This window comes from Malus sylvestris, chromosome 14 (assembly GCF_916048215.2).
Source record: "Malus sylvestris chromosome 14, drMalSylv7.2, whole genome shotgun sequence".
NCBI lineage: Eukaryota > Viridiplantae > Streptophyta > Magnoliopsida > Rosales > Rosaceae > Malus > Malus sylvestris.
Window position 1 is genome coordinate 17915936 of NC_062273.1, and position 24333 is coordinate 17940268.

Here is a 24333-nt window from a genome sequence, read left to right on the forward strand (position 1 = left end):
CGTACATTGGCGGCTAGCCAATCAATCTATCTAATGCCAGAAGCATGGTAGATAACTCGGTTCGAGGATTCACCTCCCCAAAAGAGGAGGAACGTGGCACGAATGAATCCGCCTCTCGATCGCTGTCTCAGACCTTTTCATCTCATGAGATTAAATCCGGATTACTCCCGAGACCTGAAGTTCTTCGTCCAGTATACTAGTTTGGATGAGATATGAAATTGGAATGAGATTATCATAAATGATGTTTCATTTATATGGTACCGACATAAATGAAAAGCGACGATAACGAACCGCGTTCCGTTGATTAATATCAACGTAAAACTGATTGGTCAACTAAAAGAATCAATCTATGACGAATGAGATGAATGAAATAGTGCAATATGGCGCCTTGTGGCGCAAGGTTTCTCTCATACGCCATTTGATTGATTGCAGCATTACAAACGTGGTTGTAGTATCTCTGGGATCGTGATATGAACCTACATGGAGTTTCCAAAGGACTTACATGTACTGATTCAAATAGTTCTAGACCATAAGAACATCATCTTGATTCCCAAGAAGCCTTCGCTTTACGGATGAAGAACTATCTGGGCGGATGTGGTATACCCGTCTAAGTGAATATTTGATCAGTTAGGGATATATGCCCCTGCGTGTATAAAATCCAAAATTGCTAGAGTGGAGCAAATTAACTCGCATGTCGGACTATAAGGTGAATGATCTTGGGAGAACTTGACATTACCTCGACCTGAAGTTTCGAGCTAGTTTTGATGGTATTCTGGTCCACCACTCAAACTAGACCCAGAAGGTGTTACATATGAGTATATCCCGATCATCTGTATGCTAGATGCAAATGAGACCTTTAACGGAGGGTATGGAGCATAAGGTTCCATATTGGAACGTGAGGCAGCCATATCTAAGTACCATTGGCGTTTGTTGTACTTAGCTCAAATGCACTAAATCAGACATCTTATGTGCTGATAATCTTTTGGCATAAAGCAGCACTGCGCCTAACACGCCGCCACCAAATTTGGTGTTAAAGACGTTTTTTTCCGTTACTACGGATTTGGGCTTATTCCCTATACATCTCAGAATAGATCACACCCCCTTGATCTTCGGAATGATGCCTACCTTGTGGGATTCGCTGAATCAGACTGTCTATCTGATCACACAAGGTACGTTCCCGCATGGTTATGTCTTTACCATTAAGGAACACCGCAATATCTTGGAGGTTAACTAGATAGACCTTTTGTTAGGAAACCTTTGAATCGTTCCAATACTCACTATGTCTTATCACATGAGAGATATGGTCGAGAATTCTTGTTGAGCATATTCAAAATCCCTGCGTTTTTCTCGTTGAGTCCCAACAACGATCCATGAATACAACGCTGTATGTATCGACCAGATCATGATACATCCAACAAGTCAACACCAAGCATATTGTGTCTACATTAGCATGAGCATCAGAAGATTGAAGTCAAGCAGTCCAATCCCATATAACCTTGCTGACATCTACACGGAGTCACTACCGAAGTCTACATTTCAGAAGCTTGTCCAAGGAATTGGTATGCGTAACTTTCTCATATGCGATGCTTGTAGTTTCATTTGGAAGTTTTGTCAAACTCAGGGGGAGTATCTAGAAGTATACTCATTTGATCTTAATGTACTCTTTTTCCCTACGATTATGACCATTTTTCCCACTGGGTTTTTGCTACCTAACTAGGTTTTAACGAGGCACTCATCCTGGGCTGATCATACCCTTGTGAGCTCTTCTACTTGCGTCCAGAAGACGTATAGTTTTGACTTAATGCAACTTCTCACTTTTCTCCTTAGCCTATGGGTTTTTCTCCCACCTTGGGTTTTGCCATAGCAAGGTTTTGTGAGTTTTACCACTCCTGCATTCTTCCGTTTGTTTTGAGACTCGCATTTGCTACTTGTGCCGACTAAACGAGACGATTTCATCCACTACTTCTACATTTGCCTGAAGATCTGATGCGCCATCTACTTGAGTATCTGCACACTCAAGGGGGAGTGTTGTGACATATGTTCTTATTGTGGAGCCAAAAATATTCACAAGGCGACACGTGGGTTTTTTGGACAAAAAGGACAAAAATACCCTCGAGGCATACCGGGTCTCCTACACGCGAGCAGTGGAGAATCATCCATCAACCAAGTCAGAAGTACCCAAAATGGGTAACAATTCAAAACCTATTTCATATATGTTTTTACCTCATTTTTTCCTTATTCAATTAGCCATTTATTTCAAACATTCCATAACATCCTCAACCAATTAATATAATCAATATATTAAAGGCTAATTACATCACCAAATCACCCCAAAATCACACCAAGGGCCGGCCATTCCCATCCAAAAAGAGCCTATCATATTCTCTACCTTTTCTACCATTTTCCCTTTTTAATTACACTAATTAGCTAGCCAATTAAACCCATAACCATCAAAACATTCCTTTATGTTTAAATTAGCCAATTAATCATAATAAATTGGCTAATTAAACCTAAATTAAACCTAAAAACCCTAGCCACCTCCTAACTCTATAAATAGGCACCTATTCTCACCAAAAAATCAATTCCAACACTTTGGCAAAAATCCTAAAATTCTCTAAACACTCCTTCTCTCTAAATTCTAACTTTGGCATCGGAGGTTCTTCGGCCAAAGCCCCCCCATTCATCGTGGGCGCGTGAGGCTCTTGGCCTTAACCTAAAGTGTTAATTGTTTTGTAGGTGCAAAATTGTCCAAGATCAAGGAGGAAGAAATTTGCATCCACAAATTGGTGCTTTCATTGAGAGTTGAAATCCATACTCGTAGAAGACTCTCGCACAAAAAGGTTTTTTCTTTATTTTCTAGTCCATTTGAATATTTTTCATACGTTCTTATTATTAGAATTTTTTACTTGCAAAGGTTCTTTGATAAAACGTATAAGCAAAATATAATGGCTAGAAATTTAGAAAATTCCACAAGTGAAAATTCTAATGTTCAAGAAATGGGATTGCGGAGATCCGTGAGGCTAAATGCGATAATAAGGGGAACGACATCATCATCACGAGCTTCCACCATGGGAACCACCGTGGTGGCTACCTCGGTAGCCACCCGCGGCGAGGTCCATGGTGCCTTCACCACGGCCGCCATGGGAACCACCGCGGTGGCTACTTCGGTAGCCACTCGTGGCGAGGTCCATGGAGCCTTCACCACGGCCCGGAGATCCGTGAGGCAAAATGCGACAATAAGGGGAGCGGCATCATCACCACAAGCTTCTACCATGGGAACCACCGTGGTGGCTACCTCGGTAGCTACCCGCGGCGAGGTCCATGGTGCCTTCACCACGGCCACCATGGGAACCACCGCGGTGGCTACTTCGGTAGCCACTCGTGGCGAGGTCCATGGAGCCTTCACCACGGCCCGAGCCGTGCCATCCAAGGCTCACGGTACCAAGACCACAATCCAAGCCGTGCCATCTAAGTTTACGTGGACCCAAGCCCAAGCCTCGCATTCACATGCACCGCGCATTGAGCAGCCTGCTCCCGTGATCCAGCCTGCTCCAGTCAAGCAACCCACTCTCACGGCCCAACTTGCTCCTGCCGAGCAGCTTGCTCTCGTGACCCAGCCTGCTCCCGACGAGCAGCCCACTCCCGTGGCCCAGCCTGCTTTCATCGAGCAGCCCACTCCGGTGGCCCAGCCTGCTCCTGCCAAGCAGCCCACTCCCGTGGCCCAGCCTGCTCTCGTGACCCAGCCTGTTCCCGACGAGCAACCCACTCCCGTGGTCCAGCCTGCTTCCGTCGAACAGCCCACTCATGTGGCCCAGCCTGCTCCTGCCAAGCAGCTTGCTCTCGTGACCCAGCCTGCTCCCGACGAGCAGCTCACTTTCGTGGTTCAGCCTGTTTCCGTCGAGCAGCCCACTCTCACGGCCCAACCTGCTCCTGCCAAGCAGCCTGCTCTCGTGACCCAGCCTGCTCCCGACGAGCAGCCCACTCTCACGGCCCATCATGCTCCAGTGGCTTTCCAAGCAGCCCAAGTCGACCCAAGACTATCTCAACCATCCGGACCTACCATCGAGCCGGGGGCATTCTCACCATATTTTTTCGCGGATTTGACATTTCCCAATTCAAATCTCGCGCCCGGAGTCTACCACATTTCCACTGCCCAATGAGGCGCATTCCTTCCAAGCTCTTCCAATCCAAATGGCGAACAACACTTGTCTCGACAAGTCATAGAGTTGACGAGCGCCCTTGCACAACAGACAACTTTGGTGAATCAACTTTTGCAACGCATCGGGATCCAACGTGCCCCGGACGAGGTATCCTGAAGTAGGACAAGGGCAGACGAACCTTTCCAGCAGCGTCCCGGTAAGCAGCCATTCGACCAGCCACGAGCCGAACGTTCAGGCAGTGTACATTCCCGATTGGGCCCCCGAGATAGCGTATACTCCCGTCTTAGCGCGCGGAGGAGCGTGTACTCTCGACTAGGCCCACGGATAAGCATACATTCACGGTTGGGGTCACACTCCGATAGTCAACATGAGCAACCTTCCGGACAAAGTGTTCATTCGCGGCTAAGCCCACAAGGAGCATCATCCACCTCACATCAGAGTAGGCAGCACGACGGACGGAAAGAGGCAGTCACTCAATCCAGCTCAAGTTCAACCAGCAGCCTGCGAAGAACTCGCTCGCCTGCTAGGAACGCACCACATGCATTGCATCTGCGGCGTAGACGAGCCAAACACATGGAAGAGCAGTCTAGACCACCAAGTCATGGCTGGGGGCAGCCGAGAGCTCCGCTACCCCAACAAAGGCAAATTCAGGAAGAAGTAGAGAGACTCTTGACCAAGCGATTGCATGATTTCCAACGCAACGAGGTCACCGACGAGGCACTACGATGGAACATGACCAACATAAGCAGGTCACCCTTCACGGACGAGATCGAGCAGGCAGAGCCTCCACGAGAGTTCAGCATGCCACATTTCACATCTTTCAAAGGGGATGAAGACCCGGAGAGACACTTAAAGCGTTACCGAAGCGCAATGATCCTTTATCGAAACAACGATGAGCTTATGTGCAAGATATTCGCCACCACTCTACAAGGCGAGGCGCAAGATTGGTTCTACACCCTGCCGCCACAATCCATCCGGAATTTCTACGAACTTTCTTTGGTTTTTACCAAAGAATATTCATCCTATCGCTCGATCAAAAAGAAATCTGATCATTTGTTCAACGTCAAGAAGAACCCAAAGGAGTCACTTCACGACTATGTGAGGAGGTTCAAAGTAGAGAAGGCAAAAATAGTCGGATGCAACGACTCGATAGCTAGAGCAGCCTTCCAAAAAGGACTTCCAGCAGACCACCCGCTATTCGAAAAATTGATCATGAAAGAAGATCTAACTCTGGCAGACTCTTTTGCTTTGGCAGAGAAGTATGCACTTTGGGATGAGGCTCGCCAATGCACATTCAAGGACTTGAAGAAGTACCCGACATCACCTCCCTAGAAGCAGCGGAGGACTTATTCACATGTTTGACAGTATCTAAAGTAGCAATAAGCTCTACCATCATGCGAGAAGAGATGGGGGCCCGACTACCTGTATTCCACAGTTACCTGTATTCTACAGTTCAAAAGCTCTCCTCGATGTTATTAAAAATTCAAAAGCTAACTTTGGCGATAGTTGTTGCAACCCAGAAGCACAAGTTTTACTTTCAAACGCATGCAATTATCCTAATGACGTACTATTCTACCCAATCCAGACGCGCGACGATAAAGGCGTAGACCCTGGCGGATGTAAAGTTTTCTGACGAACGCAACACTGGAAGGACACACTCGAAAGCAAGTTTTATCCTCATCACCCTAAAAGATTCTACATAGGAGCAACATGTACCGGCAGTTGAGTACCATTTCTTGCTGCGCATCACACGGCCCTAGCCGACCCTTGCTCAATGATTCAACTTTAGAGTGGCCCAATACCGGCAGTTGAGCATCTCCTGTTGCGTATGACATGGCCCCATCTCCACAGCTCCCTACTGCGTCTTCACGCCGAGCCTAGGTGACGCAACAGAGCGGCCCAACGATGCCTCAGAAGTAGCCGAGCACACTCTAGCTGCGCCTACTCCACCCGATGGAGACTTCTGGCATTTGCATGTCGACGACGCAGAAAAGCCTTCATCACTGCCGGCAGAGAAGGCTCCAAAAAGATGGATCCCATCTGGGAAGGTCCGTACAAGATCAGCAGAGTAGGGGGCAAGAGTAATTACACCCTCACCACCATGAAGCGGTAAAAAGATTGAAAAGAAATGGATGGCCTACAATCTGAAGAAGTACCATGTGTGACCTCCCGCTACATCAAAACCCGAAGACTCAATAAGCTCGACGGGCACCACCTCACAAGCTGAGGACTATCCAGTTGTTATGCAGTTCCTACCTTACAGCTAAAGTTCTTGTTCGTTTCACTCGTTTTTCAATGAGGAATTTAGAAGTAATCACAACTTGGCTTGGCTGCATGCTTACAACAACTAATCACTCCTGCAATTCAAAAGAAGATTGCGCCCTTATTAGGGACTCATCGCAGGAATTGCGTCCCCGAGGGACCAACCATGCTCTCCAGTGCGAGAGGGTAAACCAATTCTCCGACACCCATATGGGTCAGCTCTCCAAGACGGGAGGATAAACTTTACACTCCGAATATCCAGACGTGGATGAGCCTGGCTGCCCTAGTATAACTAGATGCACGATGGCTTGCACCGGGATTCCTAGAAGTAGCCGCAATGGTCTTTTTTAAGGCTTAGCTAACTGAAGGATTTTGGGTCTCTTGGCCTAATCCGTAGGGAACCGGGCCCTAGAGACGGAGAGGGCACATTACGCAGTACATCCGATGGATGGCTGCCCTGGAATCCTAAAGCTGCTACCGAGTGCACTAAGGTAGCCTACGGATTCCGGAAGACTGCCTACGGCTTGCCCTTCGAGCAGTGAAGCTGCACTAGACTTATACAACCGCACATTCTTGTGAAAGGTTAAACAAGCTAGCGCGCATATACGAAGTTTTATCCACTGCCGACATGCTACGTAGTCGATAAGCTTCACCTCTGCCAAGCGCGGAACAACCTACACCAAGTCCTAAAGTGTTGTGATACTTGCTACGCAACCTACGGAATTGAAGAAAGTCAAGGTTAACAGCCTAGTGGTTACGCGGACTTGTCTGCTTCTGTAAGTAAGGCATCCGGCTGCCAACCCTATGGCTAACAACTTTGCAAAGTTCTACACCAACACCTACGGCTGCATAGGCTACGCGAGTTTGTCTGCTTATAAAAAAGTAGCATGCCTGCCACTGGTCTATCAAGTCTAAAGGTTAGGGCATGAACAAAAGAAGTGAAGATAAAGAAAAACGAAGGAAAACATGTTTATAAACAACTAGCAAAGGCCGAAGGAGTTCAAGCAAAACAAAAGCTACAAGGAAAAACAAAGAAAATCCTAAAGGCTACCTAAAATACTATATTACAGCAGTTTGGACATCCCACGACTACTCGGTCGCCACACCTTCAACAGCCGTAATACTCTTAGCAACGGCATCATCCGGCGCTTCACCCCCGGCTGCCCCAGTCTGGGCACTAACTTCTCCAACTACTTCACCAATGGAAGCCTTAAAAGTAAAAGCAAGCAAGTCTTTCGGAGAAATAAAGAAATGTCTTAAAACCTCAAGCCCATCATTCTCACCCTTCAGCTGCTCATTCTTCTTAAGCAGACTAACACAGACGCGCTGCAGCTCATCCACTCCCTTCTTAGCATAAGCAGTGAAACGAAGCTCAGAAATTGCAAGCTTAAGATCTTGAATCTGAGGCGAATCAATCTCAGCAGCAAAGGGAGCAGGCTTTGGCGCCACTTTAGTAGCAGAGACCACCTTACCACTCTTCATAATAGCAAGTCTCTACAAAGGTGAACCGGACTTGGCTCCCAAAGAACGTCCTGGTACAGACTTCGGCACTGGGGGCATGATAAAACCTTTACGCTGAGCAATCTTATCCACAATTGTACTAGCCATTCTCAACATGGAAGACGCCACATGCTCAGATCTAGCAGCCTTATTTTTCTTCCCATTAGAAGAAGTCATGTCAATCACATACCTCTCGGTAGCAAGCGGACCCTCATGAGCAGCAGAAGAAGTCTTCAGTTTTTTCTTAACTAGGCATCTCATGAGCAGGCGGGGAAGATCTCTTCTTTCCATCTTCATTCATAGTAAGCTCCACGACAGCGATCAGACGAGCCAATGCATCCGCCTTGATCCTCTTTACCTCATCTTTCTGGAGCAGCCCACCTTTCTTTCAGCAAAGAAGACTAAGTAGCCAACGACATTCATGGTACTCAGCAGGGGAGCTCAACCCAGCATTCCAGCAGGCAGAAGGCATGCATGCCCAACATTCCAGCAGCCCATGAGACCCGCAATCTCCTTATTTCTCTCAATCGCCAGCCTGGCCCGAGTCAGGTCCAAGAGCCCAAAGGACATGAGCTATGCGGCTCGCCTAACACTGTGCCCTAGCGCCACAATCCTCGACCCCAGCTGCACAAGCTGCCCTTTGCTCAGGCCAAGCCAAGCTGCCCAAGCAGTGGTCCCTGCCACGACATCTCCTCAGCTCATGCCGAGCCAGCTCCTGGCCCCTGCCAGCCGACGTGCCGCACCACCCCAACGGCTACCCCGCAATAGCACTATCCAAGAATAAGGCAAGAAAAATTAAATTTTTCTTACATTGGTGCGGCACGAAGAAGACGAAGAAAGCAACGAAAGACGGTCCTTTGCACGGGCAAGATGTAGAAGATTGCTAGAGGAGGGGAAACAAATATCCTCTAAGCTATCTCTCTCTTGTAGGGTAGAATAAATCGCTCTCCAAAGTTGATTTAATAACCCACTTAAGGTGGACTTAAATAGGCTTTGAGAGAAATTTATTTCCCTTTCCTAGAATGATCTAATTTCCTATTAAAGAGAGAATCTACATCAAAATAGGAAGCAGTCCTAAGTTTCCTAAAGCAAGAAAATCTCTACACCTGCCGCCCTTTTCTGCGAGCAGCCCAACAGGTGTGGGGGCATTTGTGGAGCCAAAAATATTCACAAGGCGACACGTGGGTTTTTTGGACAAAAAGGACAAAAATACCCTCGAGGCATACCGGGTCTCCTACACGCGAGCAGTGGAGAATCATCCATCAACCAAGTCAGAAGTACCCAAAATGGGTAACAATTCAAAACCTATTTCATATATGTTTTTACCTCATTTTTTCCTTATTCAATTAGCCATTTATTTCAAACATTCCATAACATCCTCAACCAATTAATATAATCAATATATTAAAGGCTAATTACATCACCAAATCACCCCAAAATCACACCAAGGGCCGGCCATTCCCATCCAAAAAGAGCCTATCATATTCTCTACCTTTTCTACCATTTTCCCTTTTTAATTACACTAATTAGCTAGCCAATTAAACCCATAACCATCAAAACATTCCTTTATGTTTAAATTAGCCAATTAATCATAATAAATTGGCTAATTAAACCTAAATTAAACCTAAAAACCCTAGCCACCTCCTAACTCTATAAATAGGCACCTATTCTCACCAAAAAATCAATTCCAACACTTTGGCAAAAATCCTAAAATTCTCTAAACACTCCTTCTCTCTAAATTCTAACTTTGGCATCGGAGGTTCTTCGGACAAAGCCCCCCCCATTCATCGTGGGCGCGTGAGGCTCTTGGCCTTAACCTAAAGTGTTAATTGTTTTGTAGGTGCAAAATTGTCCAAGATCAAGGAGGAAGAAATTTGCATCCACACTTATCAATATGTGATTGTGTAAATCCTAAGTAGAGATAAAGTAGGAATCCTTTGGGATTTAGAAGATCTTCCCTAATATACTTTGTATTACTTGGAAAGCAAGTTTCTCTCCTCCTAATTACTATAAATAAAGGCACAAGGACTGGGGAATTAACACACAATTCCTCAAGTCTATTCTCCAATCTCTCTTCTTCTCTTTGCCGCACATCTCTGTAAAATATAGGCCACAACATAGATCAGTTTTACTGAGCTCCCTTCTCTTGGTCACCTAATAATAAAAAATAATAATAATTTATTGTTAAATTGATATCAAAAGTAGAGATTAAAACACTAAAATCACATTAATTAATTCTCCACCTTTGATAACCAACCCAAAGCTGAACAACCATGTATTTTTCAATCATCGGGTAATTTTGGAGAACATTTTTATAATTTTACTTCTTCCAAAGAATAGGACAAGGAAACTGCTATCCACACACCCATTTGTAGGTCTCATACACCATTGTTAATTTTTTGTTATTAATATCTTTTTCAACTCATTTGATCGAACTATCGAAAACTGAGAGAAATGTGTGAAAAGTAAAAACGGATGGGTGTATAGCACCACCTTAGGTCATCTCCAACCGAATAAGGGCCAAATGGCTCTCTTAGGCCTTGTAGCCCTCTAAGAAATTAATATTTTAATAAATAATGTCAAACTATTTTTCTTACCATTTCCAACCAAGGGACCAGAGGGCTATAGACCAAACATAGCCCTGTGACAAAAAATCATTTCCAACCGAGGGGGCCAAAGGGTCATAGAGTCAAAAGATAATTTATTATTTTAATTGAATTAATATGGATACTTAAATTAAACTACCTCAATAATTTTACGTTATGGGTTGTCAATAATTTTTCGAGATGGAATCTCAATAATTTTACGTCTCAGATGGAGTAGGCGTTTAAGTTTTATGTTGTTAAATGTTTTAAAAAAAAATTATTTAAACTTCATGTTGTTAAATGTTTTTTTATGTTGTTTAATGTTACTTAATGTTATTTAATGTTGTTTAATATTGTTTAATGTTGTTTAATGTTACTTAATATTATTTAATGTTGTTTAATGACTTAGGAAGTTATGGGAAAAAAATAGAATTTTTAAATTTAAAAAAAAATTGTAAAATATATATATAACTGTAAAAAAAAAAAAAATATAACGACTAACTGACGTTAGCAACTAACCATTGGATTCAAATTGCTGGACCAGCCGGTTGGCCCTCTTCTCCTTTTTTGCCCGGTGAGACCCACGAACCCTTTGGCCTAACCCTCAGTTGGTAACAATTTTTATGTTATTTCGAGTTATTTTTAATCATCTGATCGTCTGGACGGATCAGTTGAATATGACTTTATCGACAATGGTGGTTTGGTGACCGTGTAAAAAGTTTAATAATAACAATAATCATGAAAGGGGACCAGTGCTTACAGAAGCAGGTGATGGAAGCTAGCTGGTTGAAAATAAACATAGTGATTGCATTGACTTTAAACAACCGATGTTTAAAGCTGAAAATTGTGATAATTGCTGCATAAAGTGCTAATTTAAAAAAAAATTGTCTTCATAATTATTTGGTATGGGTTCTGCTGCTTATATAGTTCCTAAAGGTTATTATCCCCGGAAAGGGATCGGATTCATTTCCATCAAATCCACTAAATTCGGAATTCGCGCCGTTGAAATTTAATCCAACGATTACATTTATTATAATTTTTAAAAGAACCTCCTGTTTGTAACCGTTAGATCAAATTGTAACGATCCGGATCACGAACTTTGTAGATTTGGTAGAAAGGGATCCGAAGAGGATCCATTTCCATTATCCCCTACTTAGCTTTTTTTGCTACATGTGATGTTTAGAATTTTCATAAAAACATTTATAGAATATAGTTGTCATGATGAAAGTTGTTTGACAAAAATCTCGCAATACGGTTAAGATAAATGAATAAGAGATAAAAAAACGTGAACCGAAACAGGACCACAGAACAAGAAGAAAAAAGATTATAAATCGGCCACGAAATAGAGCAAATCTAGTAATTCTACAAGCCATTAGACTTGATAATTGCACAAATAAGAGGAGATGAGAATGACATAGTAAAAGGAGGGCAAACAATATACCTCTTTCCCAAATACATATATTATTGGAAAGAAAGATATATTGGTATATATAGTCTTTACTAAAACAAATAGTTTCCAGATAAATGAACAAAGAAAAAAAATAGTTACGACTACAATCTTTAATGCTAGTTTTTAAGAGTCAACACATATCTATGTATATCTATGCTAGTTTTTGGAAAGAGTCAACATATATCCATGTATGCTAGTTTTTATTTTATTTTTATTTTTAAACAGACAGTAGTATCTGCATTAAGAAAATAAGAGAGTGAGTTATGCCTTATAATAGGCTTGCATAATAATGTGATTCAATTGTATTTTTTGCGAAAATCGAACTTAACATCTCTTGATTACAAATACTAGGGCTGGCAATTCCTGACACGACCCGATAATCCGACACGACACGACACGAAATTAACAGGTGTTCAGGTCGACACGATAACGAATCAGGTCGTTATCGGGTAACCCAATAAGCACCTGTTAAGATAACGGGTTGATTCAAGTATACACGTGGGTAACACGATACACGATAAGCAGAATATTAATTTTATAATTTTATATCCCTAAAAAAATACTATAATAATTATATATATTAATTTAACAATTTTGTACCCCTAAAAACTATAATATATATATATATATATATATATATTAAATTAACTATAATAATTATATATACTATAATAATTATGCCCCCAAAATATTAACTATAATAATTATATATATATATATATTAAATTTTATAAAAACTATAATAATTATTAATTAATATACATCCATTGATTCCATAATTCCATTTCATTCCTGCCGTGCCATTTGAAGAAAAAGGGAGGGAAAATGAAAATTAAAAGAAAAGGTGAAAAGGAAACAAAAAAGAGATGGAAAATGAAAATTAATAAAAGTGGTGAGAAATTTTTTTTTTTTAAGTTATTAACTTTTTATCACACATATTACACTATTTTTATAATGACACGTGATGTACTACTCCGTGTACTGGTCAATTATACGTGCAAAACAAATAGATGGGATACAAATTATATGAAACTAATTTCAACGATCGAACCGTCAAACTTGTTTGTATTTGCTTCAAGATCGTATCAGCAAAAAATCGCAAAAAACAAACATTCAGAGATCAAGTAACCAAACAAAACTTTTCGATGGTTATAAAACAAAAAATCACGATTTAACGGTTATTTTAACTCCGATTTTGATTAGTTTTTATAGCTACACTCTTTAATCCTATATGAATACAATGAATAAATTTGATCTTCAATTTAAAATATTTACACTACTGGATACCACAAAATCTTATGTCATACTTAATGAAAGTATAAATAAATTCTAAGTGTTAGTGAATCTACCGTTTTGATGGGATATGCATCATACAAAACTAATTTCAACGATCCAACCGTCAAACTTGTTTGTATATGTTTCGAGATCACATACGCCAAAAATTGCAAAAAACAAACATTCAGAGATCAAATAACGAGACAAAACATTTCGACGATTATAAACGAAAAATCACGATTTAACGGTTATTTTAACTCCGATTTTGATGATTTTTACGGCTACACTCCTTGACCAATGAATGAATTCAATCTTCAATTTAAAATATTTACACTAGTGGATACCACAAAATCTTATGTTATACTTAATGAAAGTACCAATAAACTCTTAAGTATTAGTGAATCTATTGTTTTGATAGGATACTCATTTTACGAAACTAGTTTCAATGATCCAACCGTCAAACATGTTTGTATATACTTCGAGATTGCATATGCCAAAAATTGCAAAAAACAAACATTCAGAGATCAAGTAACGAGATAAAACTTTTCGACGGTTATAAAAAGAAAAATCACAATTTAACGGTTATTTTAACTCCGATTTTGATGATTTTTTGCAGCTACACTTCTTGACCCTATATGAATACAATGATTGAATGCGATCTTCAATTTAAAATAGTGTAACACTAGTGGATACCACAAAATCTTATATTATACTTAATGAAAGTATGAATAAACTCTTAAGTGTTAGTGAATCTAGGGTACGTTTGTTGCACCGGACTATCTTGGACTGGACTAACTGCAGGGACTAAGCTGAACTGGCTTAGACTAAACTAAGCTGGACTAACTTAGTGAAGTGTTTGGTGCAATGTAAGGACTAAGGAACATACTAATAACAAATTCTAATATTATATTATTTAATTCTTATTTATTAATATTTTATATTATTTAATAAATATTTAGTAATATTTTATTATTACTTATGTCTATTTTCAAACCTTTTTCCATTCCCAATTGTGGTCCGATCATCCTTTCTCTTCCTTAATTTTCTCTGCCCTTCTCCTTCTGTTTTCTTCCTACTTTTCTTCTTCCCTCTCCCTTTTTTTCTTCATCCCTCTCCCTTTTCATCTCCATCTTCTTCTTTTGTTCTCCGTTCATCTCCCTATTTTCTTCCTTTTGTTCTCTGTTCATTTCCCTCTTTTGATGAAAGAAATTAACATCAAAATTAAACCCAGAAGCTGTTCATCTCCTAACTTCATAATCGACTGCAAATCTTCACAATCAAACCACAAAGTATGAAAGAGATTGAAAATTTAGGAGTTGGGAGCAGGTTGCATGTGCGATTGCCCCAAAGGTAGAAGATGGGGGTTGGATCTGGTTTGCGTTTTCTGAGTTTTTGGTTTTCTGGGTGCTGTGGTTGAAAAATTCAAGCTCACCTCACTGCAGATTTTTTGGGTTTCTGGTTTTCTTGGTGTCGTGTGATTGAAAATTTCAAGCTCATCTCACTTTCAGATTTTTTTATAGGTTTTATGAGATTTTGGGTGTTGGATGTGGTTTTGAAAATAGAACGTTTGCAAAATTTTCTTCTATTTTGTTTCGATTTTGCCGCATCTGGTCTTGAAGATGGTTCTAGGAAGCACAGACGAAGTAGATGGATGTGCGAAGCGGGAGGGGGAAGCTTAGGGCTTAGCAGTCCGCCCGATTTCAAGGGGTTTCGCTAAGCCCCTTTAGCGAAGTGTTTAGTCCAATTTAGTCGGGGCGAGTCCCATTAAAGTTAGGCCTTTTCGTAAACAAACACTGGATTAGACTAAAAGGTAATCCTGTCCAGTCCAGTGAAACTTAATCTGGCCAAACAAACGCGCCCCTATTGTTTTGATGAGACACACGCATTCTACGAAACTAGTTTCAACGATCAAACCGTCAAACATGTTTGTATATACTTCGAGATCGCATACGCCAAAAATTGAAAAAAACAAACATTCAAATATCAAGTAACGGGACAAAACTTTTCGATGGTTATAAAACGAAAAATCACGATTTAACGGTTATTTTAAGAGTAAATTGTACAAATGGTCCCTCAACTTTAATCAAATTGGAGCAATGGTCCCTTAACTAAAAATCCATTACCATTGGTCCCTCAACTTATCAAAATGTGTAGCTATAGTCATTTTCATCAATTTTGTCAAAATTTTGTTAAAATAAGCTATGTTGGAATGACCATTTATATAATTAGGGTCCCTCAACTCATCAAAGTGTATAATTATGGTTCTTTTCGTCAACTATGTCAAAAAATTTGTCAAAATGAGTTATATTGTAAGGACCATTGCTACAATTGGATTAAAGTTAAAGGATCATTTCTCTACTTGAATTAAAGTTCAGGGACCAATGGTAATGGATTTTTAGTTGAGGGACCATAGATGCACGTTTTGATAAGTTGAGGGACCAAAGGTAATGGATTTTTAGTTGAGGGACCATTGCTCCAATTGAGTTAAAGTTAAAGGACCATAGCTACAATTTACTCTTATTTTAACTCATATTTTGATGATCTTTTTTACAGCTACACTCCTTGACCTTATATGAATACAAAGAATGAATTCGATCTTCAATTTAAAATATTTACAGTAGTGGATATCAGAAAATCTTATGTTATACTTAATAAAAGTATGAATAAACTATAATAATTATATATATTAATTGCATATCCTTGCACATTTAATATTTGTAATAGATTAGTAGTGTATGTATTATTTTTTTATTAGGCTCTTATTTTCGAGTGTAGATGTAGTACTTAAATGACAGATGTGTTTTAATGTTTTGAAGTAATATTTATGTGGCAATGTGTGGTATGTGCAAATTTAAGAAAAAAAATATTTTTTTAATAGATCATAACTGGTCGGGTCATTTTACCTTTACTCGTTGGGTAAAGTGACCCGACCTTTTAAGGACCCATTAAGATAACGGGTATGACACGACACGACCTGTTAAGATAACATGTGTTGCACGAAAACAATACGAACATGACAAACATGACCTGTTTGCTAAGCATAACAAATACCGAATAATACCACTAGACCGTTGAATAGTGAGTTTGTTATCTGGTGGACCGAAACGCCGTTATTGTGGGCCGGACTGGTTTGGCTTGGATGGTGACGTGTTAACGTCAGGTTCTGACATGTGGACCCGATTAACGTGTGCTCTTTTCGTCCTTGAGCTGTCGTTTGTTAACGATGGGTAGAGAGGGGAAGTTTATGGTTAATCCTGGCCGCTGAGTTTTGCGTCGCTGCGTTAGAGCCCGTAGGATTATGTGACGGCGTTTGGTTAACTTTTTTGGCCACGTACACTTACGATCCACTCGCTCCCACCACCGGTCACGTTATAATAACTCCCCACACTCCCCAGCAGCAGCAGCAGCAGCAGCCCCCACTCCCTTCTCCTTCATCCAGAGCTTCTTCAGAGAAACGGGTATTTCCCCAGAGCCCTCCAAAGCCCCGTGAATTCAAATAGCGGCTCCATTCTTCTTAATTTTTTTACTTTTTAACCCCAAAAATTTGAAAAAAGGTAAAATCTTTTACCTTTGGCCTTCTCACATGGGATTCTAATTTAGCTTCCGGCACCATCAGTTTGGAGTCATCATCACATGTACGTTTCCACTCCTCTCTCTCTCTCTCTCTCTCTCTCTCACATTCCTCACAGTAATTTTCTCTCTCCACATATTTGTTACTTGTTCTAAAGAGTAATTTTTCTGTGGATTATTTGGGTTCAGAGGCAGATTTGAACTGGTTTTTCACTTGGGTTCACTCAATAAGCCGAGAACTTTGATGGGTCAGATCTGAAATCAGTGGTGTTTATGTTTAGGTACGTTTTGAGCTTCTGGGCACTTTTGTTTTCCATTTTTTTTTACAGCATCTGGAAACAATGCCCATGTAAAATTGTTTGGGTTTCTGCAATTTTTTCGAAATTTGAACTTGCAAAGCTCAAAGCAAACAAAGAACAAAGAACAAAAAGAAGCTCGATTTCTGGTAGTACTTGTGCATACTTTGCTTCTTTTTGAACAATAAAATAACTCCCTTTTTTATTATAAAAACACGATATTCAAAGCCTGCAAAAGCTCGTTTCTTTATATCAGAAATTTCTGAGAGTCACCCCTGCTTTTTCTCGACAATGTTCTTGGAATCCGATTTACTTTTCTTTTTTTCCTTTCGCTTTACATTCTGTCTTTTGTATTTTTAGCTTGTTTTTCCCTCTATATTTTGTCAGAAGCTTGAAAAGATTGAAACTTTGCAGGAACAGTTCATTTTCTGCTTCAAGGGTTTGGGATTTTGGTTTGAGGGTAGTGAGGGAAATGGCGGGTCATGGCATTTTGTATTGGATTTTGCTTTTGGGTTTGATTTTCTTGCATGGAAATGCAAACCCAGTTGAAGATAAGCAGGCGTTGCTCGATTTCGTGAACAATTTCCCTCACTCTCGCTCTCTGAATTGGAACCAGAGCAGTTCTGTGTGTGACCACTGGACTGGAGTGACTTGTAGTGAGGATAAGTCGTATGTCATAGCTGTCCGATTGCCTGGCATTGGATTTACCGGCCAGATACCGGCCAACACGCTTAGCCGCCTCTCGAGGCTGCAGACTTTGAGTCTTAGATCCAATGTGATTAGTGGGGAGTTCCCTTCTGATTTCTCCAATCTGAAGAATTTGTCTTTTCTGTATCTTCAGTTCAACAACTTCTCTGGGCCACTGCCCTTGGACTTCTCGGTTTGGAAGAACCTCACCATTGTTAATTTGTCTAATAATCACTTCAATGGGAGCATTCCTTTTTCGCTCTTCAACTTGACTCAGCTTTCGGGATTGAATCTAGCAAACAACTCGCTTTCGGGTGAAATCCCTGATCTTGGACTACATAAATTGCAGCAGCTTAACTTATCTAACAACAAGCTGAATGGTAGTGTCCCTGAGTCTCTTCAGAGGTTTCCAAGGTCGGTGTTTGTTGGTAACAACGTTTCTTTTGCAAGTTTTCCACCTGAGCTTCCCCCAGTTCTTCCGCCCACCCCTAAACCATATCCGAAATCTAAGAATGGTGGGAAGCTTGGTGAGACAGCACTGTTGGGAATTATAATTGCTGGTGCTGTTTTAGGCATTGTAGCATTTGCATTTCTGATACTTGTTTTCTGCTCAAGAAGAAAGAAAGAAGATGGGCTTTCAGGAAAATTGTCCAAGGGGGAAATGTCACCGGAAAAGGTGATCTCACGGAGTCAAGATGCAAATAATAAACTGGTATTCTTTGAGGGCTGCCACTACGCATTTGATCTGGAGGACTTATTGAGGGCTTCAGCTGAGGTGCTTGGGAAGGGGACATTTGGTACAGCATATAAGGCTATACTAGAAGATGCAACCAGTGTGGTGGTGAAGAGGTTGAAGGATGTAAATGTTGGAAAGCGGGACTTTGAGCAACATATGGAGGTTGTCGGCAATATTAGGCATGAAAATGTGATTGAATTGAAGGCGTATTATTATTCCAAAGATGAGAAGCTGATGGTATATGATTACTTCAATCAAGGGAGCATCTCTGCCTTGTTACACGGTACGTTACTGTCTTCCATATATCATATTTGATACATGTTAGCCTGGTCACGCCGATAATCTTTCTGTTGAAAAGAGTTGAATGTAAATAGCTGATTGTTTACCTCTTTCTTTCGAAGTTAATACCCTTGATATCCCGTACGTTATAGGCATTATCTTTCTATTAGTACTCTGCTGTATCTAAAATTGGTGGAACAACTTGTATTGTATTTGATCATTATAATCTGTTGGACCTGTACTACTAGGTATGTGAAAGATGCCATTTGGAACAAGCCCGAAACATAGAGGAATACTATGAGTCTTAGCTTCAACTCACTGTTTTTAAATGGTTTTAGGTCGTCAAATATTTGAACGTGTCATGGTTAACTCCTTTGCTGTGTAAGGCTTCTACGATTCCTGTGGCTTACAATTTTAATGCTTGAATTTTGAGGGTTAGGAGCTAATTTTGGTTTAATCAATAAAACAATAATGACCGCTTTTTAGTCAAGTGATAATTGGTGCATCAAAATACTACGTGGTAGGTACCAACCGTGTGTGAAGTTTTGTGGTACATCACGTACTGCTTCACCCGTCAAGAGAAACTAGCTTCATAAGAGTCTGTGAGTGGGTTCACTGATGTTACTTTGCCTTATACCTTTGTAAGGCTTCAACATTTCTTTGACCAAGGAATGTAAGTTTTGAAACTAGGATAATCCATGGTTACTCAATATAAAGTGATATTTTGGACATTGGGGAGTAAATATCTGTCTGAATAGCTTGTTTGTGTAAAAGGTCCTATGGTTCTTACATTCTAGATTTCTTTGTTTGTAATCCAAGTGGTGCGCTGGAAATGTTCATTCCCTCAAGGCAGAGACATGCAAATATTGTATTTTACACATCATGCTTGACAATATTTGGTTGGTGGCATGCTTGGCATTCTTACCCCATTGTCTATGCTGCACGCTTCATCCCTTGTAGCGGCTAATATATATCATGCAATATTCTTTCCATTTTCAGGTAGAAGAGGAGAGGACAGAAATCCTTTAGATTGGGACACCCGACTGAGAATAGCAATTGGAGCCGCAAGAGGAATTGCTCATATTCATACAGCGAATGGCGGGAAGCTGGTCCATGGAAATGTCAAAGCCTCAAACATCTTTGTAAACACGCAACAGTATGGTTGTGTTTCTGATGTTGGTCTGGCAACTATAATGAGCTCACTGGCTCCCCCAATCTCCCGTGCTGCTGGTTACCGAGCTCCAGAAGTGACAGACACCAGGAAGTCAGGACAACCTGCTGATGTCTACAGCTTTGGGGTTGTCTTACTGGAACTCCTCACTGGAAAATCCCCAATCCATACAACTGCCGGTGATGAGATTGTCCATTTGGTCAGGTGGGTTCATTCAGTTGTCCGAGAGGAGTGGACAGCGGAAGTGTTTGACATAGAGCTGATGAGGTATCTAAATATAGAGGAGGAAATGGTGGAGATGTTGCAGATAGCCATGTCTTGTGTTGTAAGGATGCCCGATCAACGACCTAAAATGCTGGATGTAGTGAAGATGGTAGAAAGTGTCCGTCGGGCAGATAATGACAATCGACCATCTTCTGGAAACAGATCCGAGAGCTCAACACCACCTCTGGTGGTTGGAGCAGAAAATCCAACTTCGCAATGAGCGAGCGCCACTTGCCATTTTCCCCATCCGGTGTATTTTTATTTCATCTCAAAATGTTGTTTTGGTCCAGTTAGTGAACAAATTTGTGGTTACTTATTTTATTTTATTTGTCAAGTTGATCCCATTTAGATAGAAGTCTAGGTCATTGTCAATGTATTAGTGGCTGGCTGTTGATTCTCACAATGGCATTTTTTTTTTTGGTAAAATCTCACAATGGCATTTCAAATGTGCTTTGTTTAGTTTGGACATTTATTGGGCCATTCTGCACAAAGTTTTTCACTTTTCAGAGCTGCAAGTTAAGTTTGATGCTGATTGCTGCATGGCCAAGTTCATCAGAATGTGAAAAATATGGGAGGGAAAACTCAAAATTTTAAAGTGGTTGTGAGAAAATTCGAAAGTGGTGGTGGGGAAAAGCACTATCTCTCCGTTCTCAAACAAGAAAATGGGAAACAATATATTGACCAAAAAACAAAAACAGAGGAAAATGGGAAGGGTACTCTTCAAGAGTCAACAGTCCATGTCATGGAAGAAGGAATACATTTCGAAATAGTACACAACTTCGTACCAAGTTTGGTCCAAGACTCCAAGGGAAATATAGACCATTAGAGCATCTTCACTAGTTGGTCAACTTTTCACCGCAGGACCAACCTGCTTCCTGCTGACGTCACTCATTTCTAGCTAGCTCAAGGTCAGGCATATGTTGCTTGAGCTTTTGGGCGGGCTTCACATGGCCCACCACTTGCCATATTCTTTTTAAATTGCTAGAGGTGGTCTTGGAATTGAAGGGCATGTTTTGTGCCCTTACCCTTGTCTTCCACCAACTGGTGGAGATGCTCTTAGTTATGAGAATGTTTACCTTTCTTTTTGGTGTGCCTTGACCTCAGTGGAGGATGACTTCCATGATCCTAAACGTTACTCTGCATGTAATCGTACTATGGAAGTTGCTCTCATTTTAATGGTTAGATGCACATTAACGAGAAGAAATCAAAATGTGTTTAGTTATTCAATAATACCTTTGCATTAATGCTTTCCCAAGTGAGAAGATGTGAGAATTAACAAGAGGGAGCCAACAGTCAAGGTGATACACTCCAATCCAGAATGTTCACTTGGACTCCGAATTGCGTTGTGTTGGCCAACATCAGGAAGGTGATGAAGCCATAAAATGTGGTGATTTATGTTGCAAAGAAGAAGAGAGATACAGAGAGAGAGAGAGAGGTTGCTCTCATTTTAACGGTTAGATGCACATTAACGATGTTTATACCATATTTAGGACCTCGTATTTGGATTTCGTACAAATACTCGGGGGACTTAAATGTAATTATGTGATAAAGGAATGGGAAAATATGTAATAAATGAGGAGCCCTTATTCTATAAAAGGACTCCTCACCCTCACAATTGGGGGAGACCAATTCCTAGGCCCTCTCACCCCTCTCACATCCCCTCTCATATTCAGAGGTTCTCTCCCTCATCTCTCAGATAAACACAATAATCAGTGTGGACGTAGCCCAAACCTTGGGGTGAACCACGATACATCTTGTGTTATTTACATTTCTTGCAGATTCACGGTCGGATTTACGTTGTTCCAAGACCCCTCCGGTTTTGTGTATCAACATTTGGCACCGTCTGTGGGAATCGACACGAAAAGCTATGTCGGTTCTCTTTCATTTTTTCATCTCACCACCGTAAAAAATCCACCACCTCCACTGTACTTACACTTTCATGTCATGCATCCATTTTTCTCTTATCTGTTCATATTCTTTGAATGATCAGACATTAGCCATGGCTACTAGCTTGTACATTTGCAGTTCACTATTTCTTTTTGTTTCCTTTTCTCTGCTGCTTAATCATACAAGTTGAGCTCAAGAGCTAGCTCCCTTTGTCTTTATTGATCTCTATTTTTCCATTTTATCTTCTTATGCCTTGGCTACAATACTACTTTGAGAGAGAAAGAGAGATGGGACATCACTCATGCTGCAACAAACAGAAAGTGAAGAGGGGGCTATGGTCTCCAGAAGAAGATGAAAAACTCATCAACTACATCACAACACATGGCTATGGCTGCTGCAGCTCAGTTCCTAAACTTGCAGGCCTTCAGGGATGTGGAAAGAGTTGTAGACCATGGATAAATTATCTGAGACTTGACTTAAAACGTGGGAGACTCACGTCATGGGGCACCCTACCACTCCTTACCCTCCGATCCCTACAACTACAGCAAGTTCTCCGTCAAACAAATGCCTGAAACAGGCATGCAAACCGTCCAAAATAATCAACCACTTCCTTGGCAAAACTAAGCACAAGTCATTTTTCATAAACGACAGCGAGGTGAACGCCCTGAAGGACTGCCAGCAGTTCTCGGAGCTGAACGTGGAGTACTTGGAGGCGACCTCGATAGAGCTCAAGTCCGCCGAGTCGCTGAACGAGGAGCTGGTGAACAAGGTGCAAACGCTACTGAGCGGCATTGTGACCAACCAGCAGACTTGTTACGATGGGCTTCTGGTGTCCAAGAGCACTGTTTTGGGAAACGATACGAAAACAGGCAAAGATGCTTCGTGTTCATCTTAAGCATCTCAGTCCCTTGAACTCAGTTGTTGCAGCAGCAGCAAAAACCACCAATCCAGATCGTGCCACATCTGTCAATGGCAGACTAGGGTTGCTTCAAACGACTGCTCCAATGAAACTACTCCCTGCTGGTTTCTCGTGCATGACTGATGTGGCACAATCTCAACCGTTAACTGTGGTTTCATCAACTGCCAAGCCATCCCAGAACATCACCGTTGATCATCACCTAAAAGATGACGACAAGAAGATCAGATGGATGGTGGTGTTGATGAAGAAGAATGTTTTGGAGTTCAACGACCTCAAGGCTTCATTTCTTGATCGTTTCCATGAGTTGCGAGGTAAAAAAAGTTTCACTGCAGCTCATTAGTTCTGTTAATTATGACCCTGTGCTAGTGGTAGTACAGCAGAGGCTCGCCATGTTGTTTGGTACGGAAGAACATGACTAGTCAACTCAATTTCAGCTTGAAAACCAGTAGAAAACGCCGCAGATGCCGTTGGTGATTATGAAGATCCTCAGAAAGAAGTAAAAGAATAGAAGCGGCAGAGGCGTTCATGTGGGAGATTGATATTGGTATGCTCACATTCATGCCGAGACGACGACGAGGGCCCGGGCATGCTGGAACCATTCTCGTGTTTGGAGCAAGATGTCGGATCCATTGACGGGTTGAAGAGAGAGGGCTAAGCAGGACACGGTGGGATCGAATCAAGAGATATTGTAGAGAGAGATACTCAATGTACACAGAGAGAGAAAGAAATAAAGGTAGTTAATGCTTTCTGAGATGATGAAACATAAAGATGGAAAAGAGAACGACAAAAGCAAAAGATAGAGGTACAAGATGTCACCAATGATTCATATTCGTCGTTTCAAGCAAGTTAAAAGCAACATGGGTAGACAGAGAAGGAGCGGGGAGAAAAGGAAAAGAAAAAAAGGAAAAGAAAAAGTAAAAGCAAAAGCTTATGCAACCATCTGCCATACCACTACCAACCTTCAATTGTGCAGATATTATCCCATTATCCAACCATCTGCCATACCCACCTTTTGCAGCAGTATTTTTGAATGATGTAATTTATTTTTCTTAGCTTTCGGAGACATCTGTATAAACCCCATCAGAGGGTAAAAAAAAAAAAAAAAAAAGGCAAAGCCCAAAATAAATGGGCTGGCATGTTATGGGAGGCAAAAGCCCATAAGCCCAAAATAGCACCAACCAGGTGATCAAAAGTACGCCCAGTACTTCAAAATTATTCGGCAACCTGCCGCTATTACCACCAACCAGGTGATCAAAAGTACACCCAGTACTCCAAAATTATTCGGCAACCCG

The 24333-nt window shown here is 41.2% G+C and overlaps 1 protein-coding gene across 3 annotated transcripts; it reads left to right on the top strand.

The window, feature by feature from the left end:
- The first annotated feature begins 16626 nt into the window (after nucleotides 1–16626).
- LOC126599460 (probable inactive receptor kinase At4g23740) lies at nucleotides 16627–20741 on the top strand. 3 transcript variants are annotated; one of them, XM_050265843.1, is made up of 4 exons: nucleotides 16627–16867; nucleotides 16992–17083; nucleotides 17513–18804; nucleotides 19800–20741. In XM_050265843.1, the coding sequence occupies exons 2-4, from the start codon at nucleotides 17076–17078 to the stop codon at nucleotides 20453–20455; spliced, it is 1956 nt and encodes a 651-aa protein (XP_050121800.1). In that variant the 5' UTR covers nucleotides 16627–16867; nucleotides 16992–17075; the 3' UTR covers nucleotides 20456–20741. The 3 variants fall into 3 exon arrangements, with proteins under 3 accessions (XP_050121800.1, XP_050121801.1, XP_050121802.1); XM_050265844.1 differs by having other exon boundaries at nucleotides 17519–18804; XM_050265845.1 differs by lacking the exon at nucleotides 16992–17083.
- Nucleotides 20742–24333: the final 3592 nt, after the last annotated feature.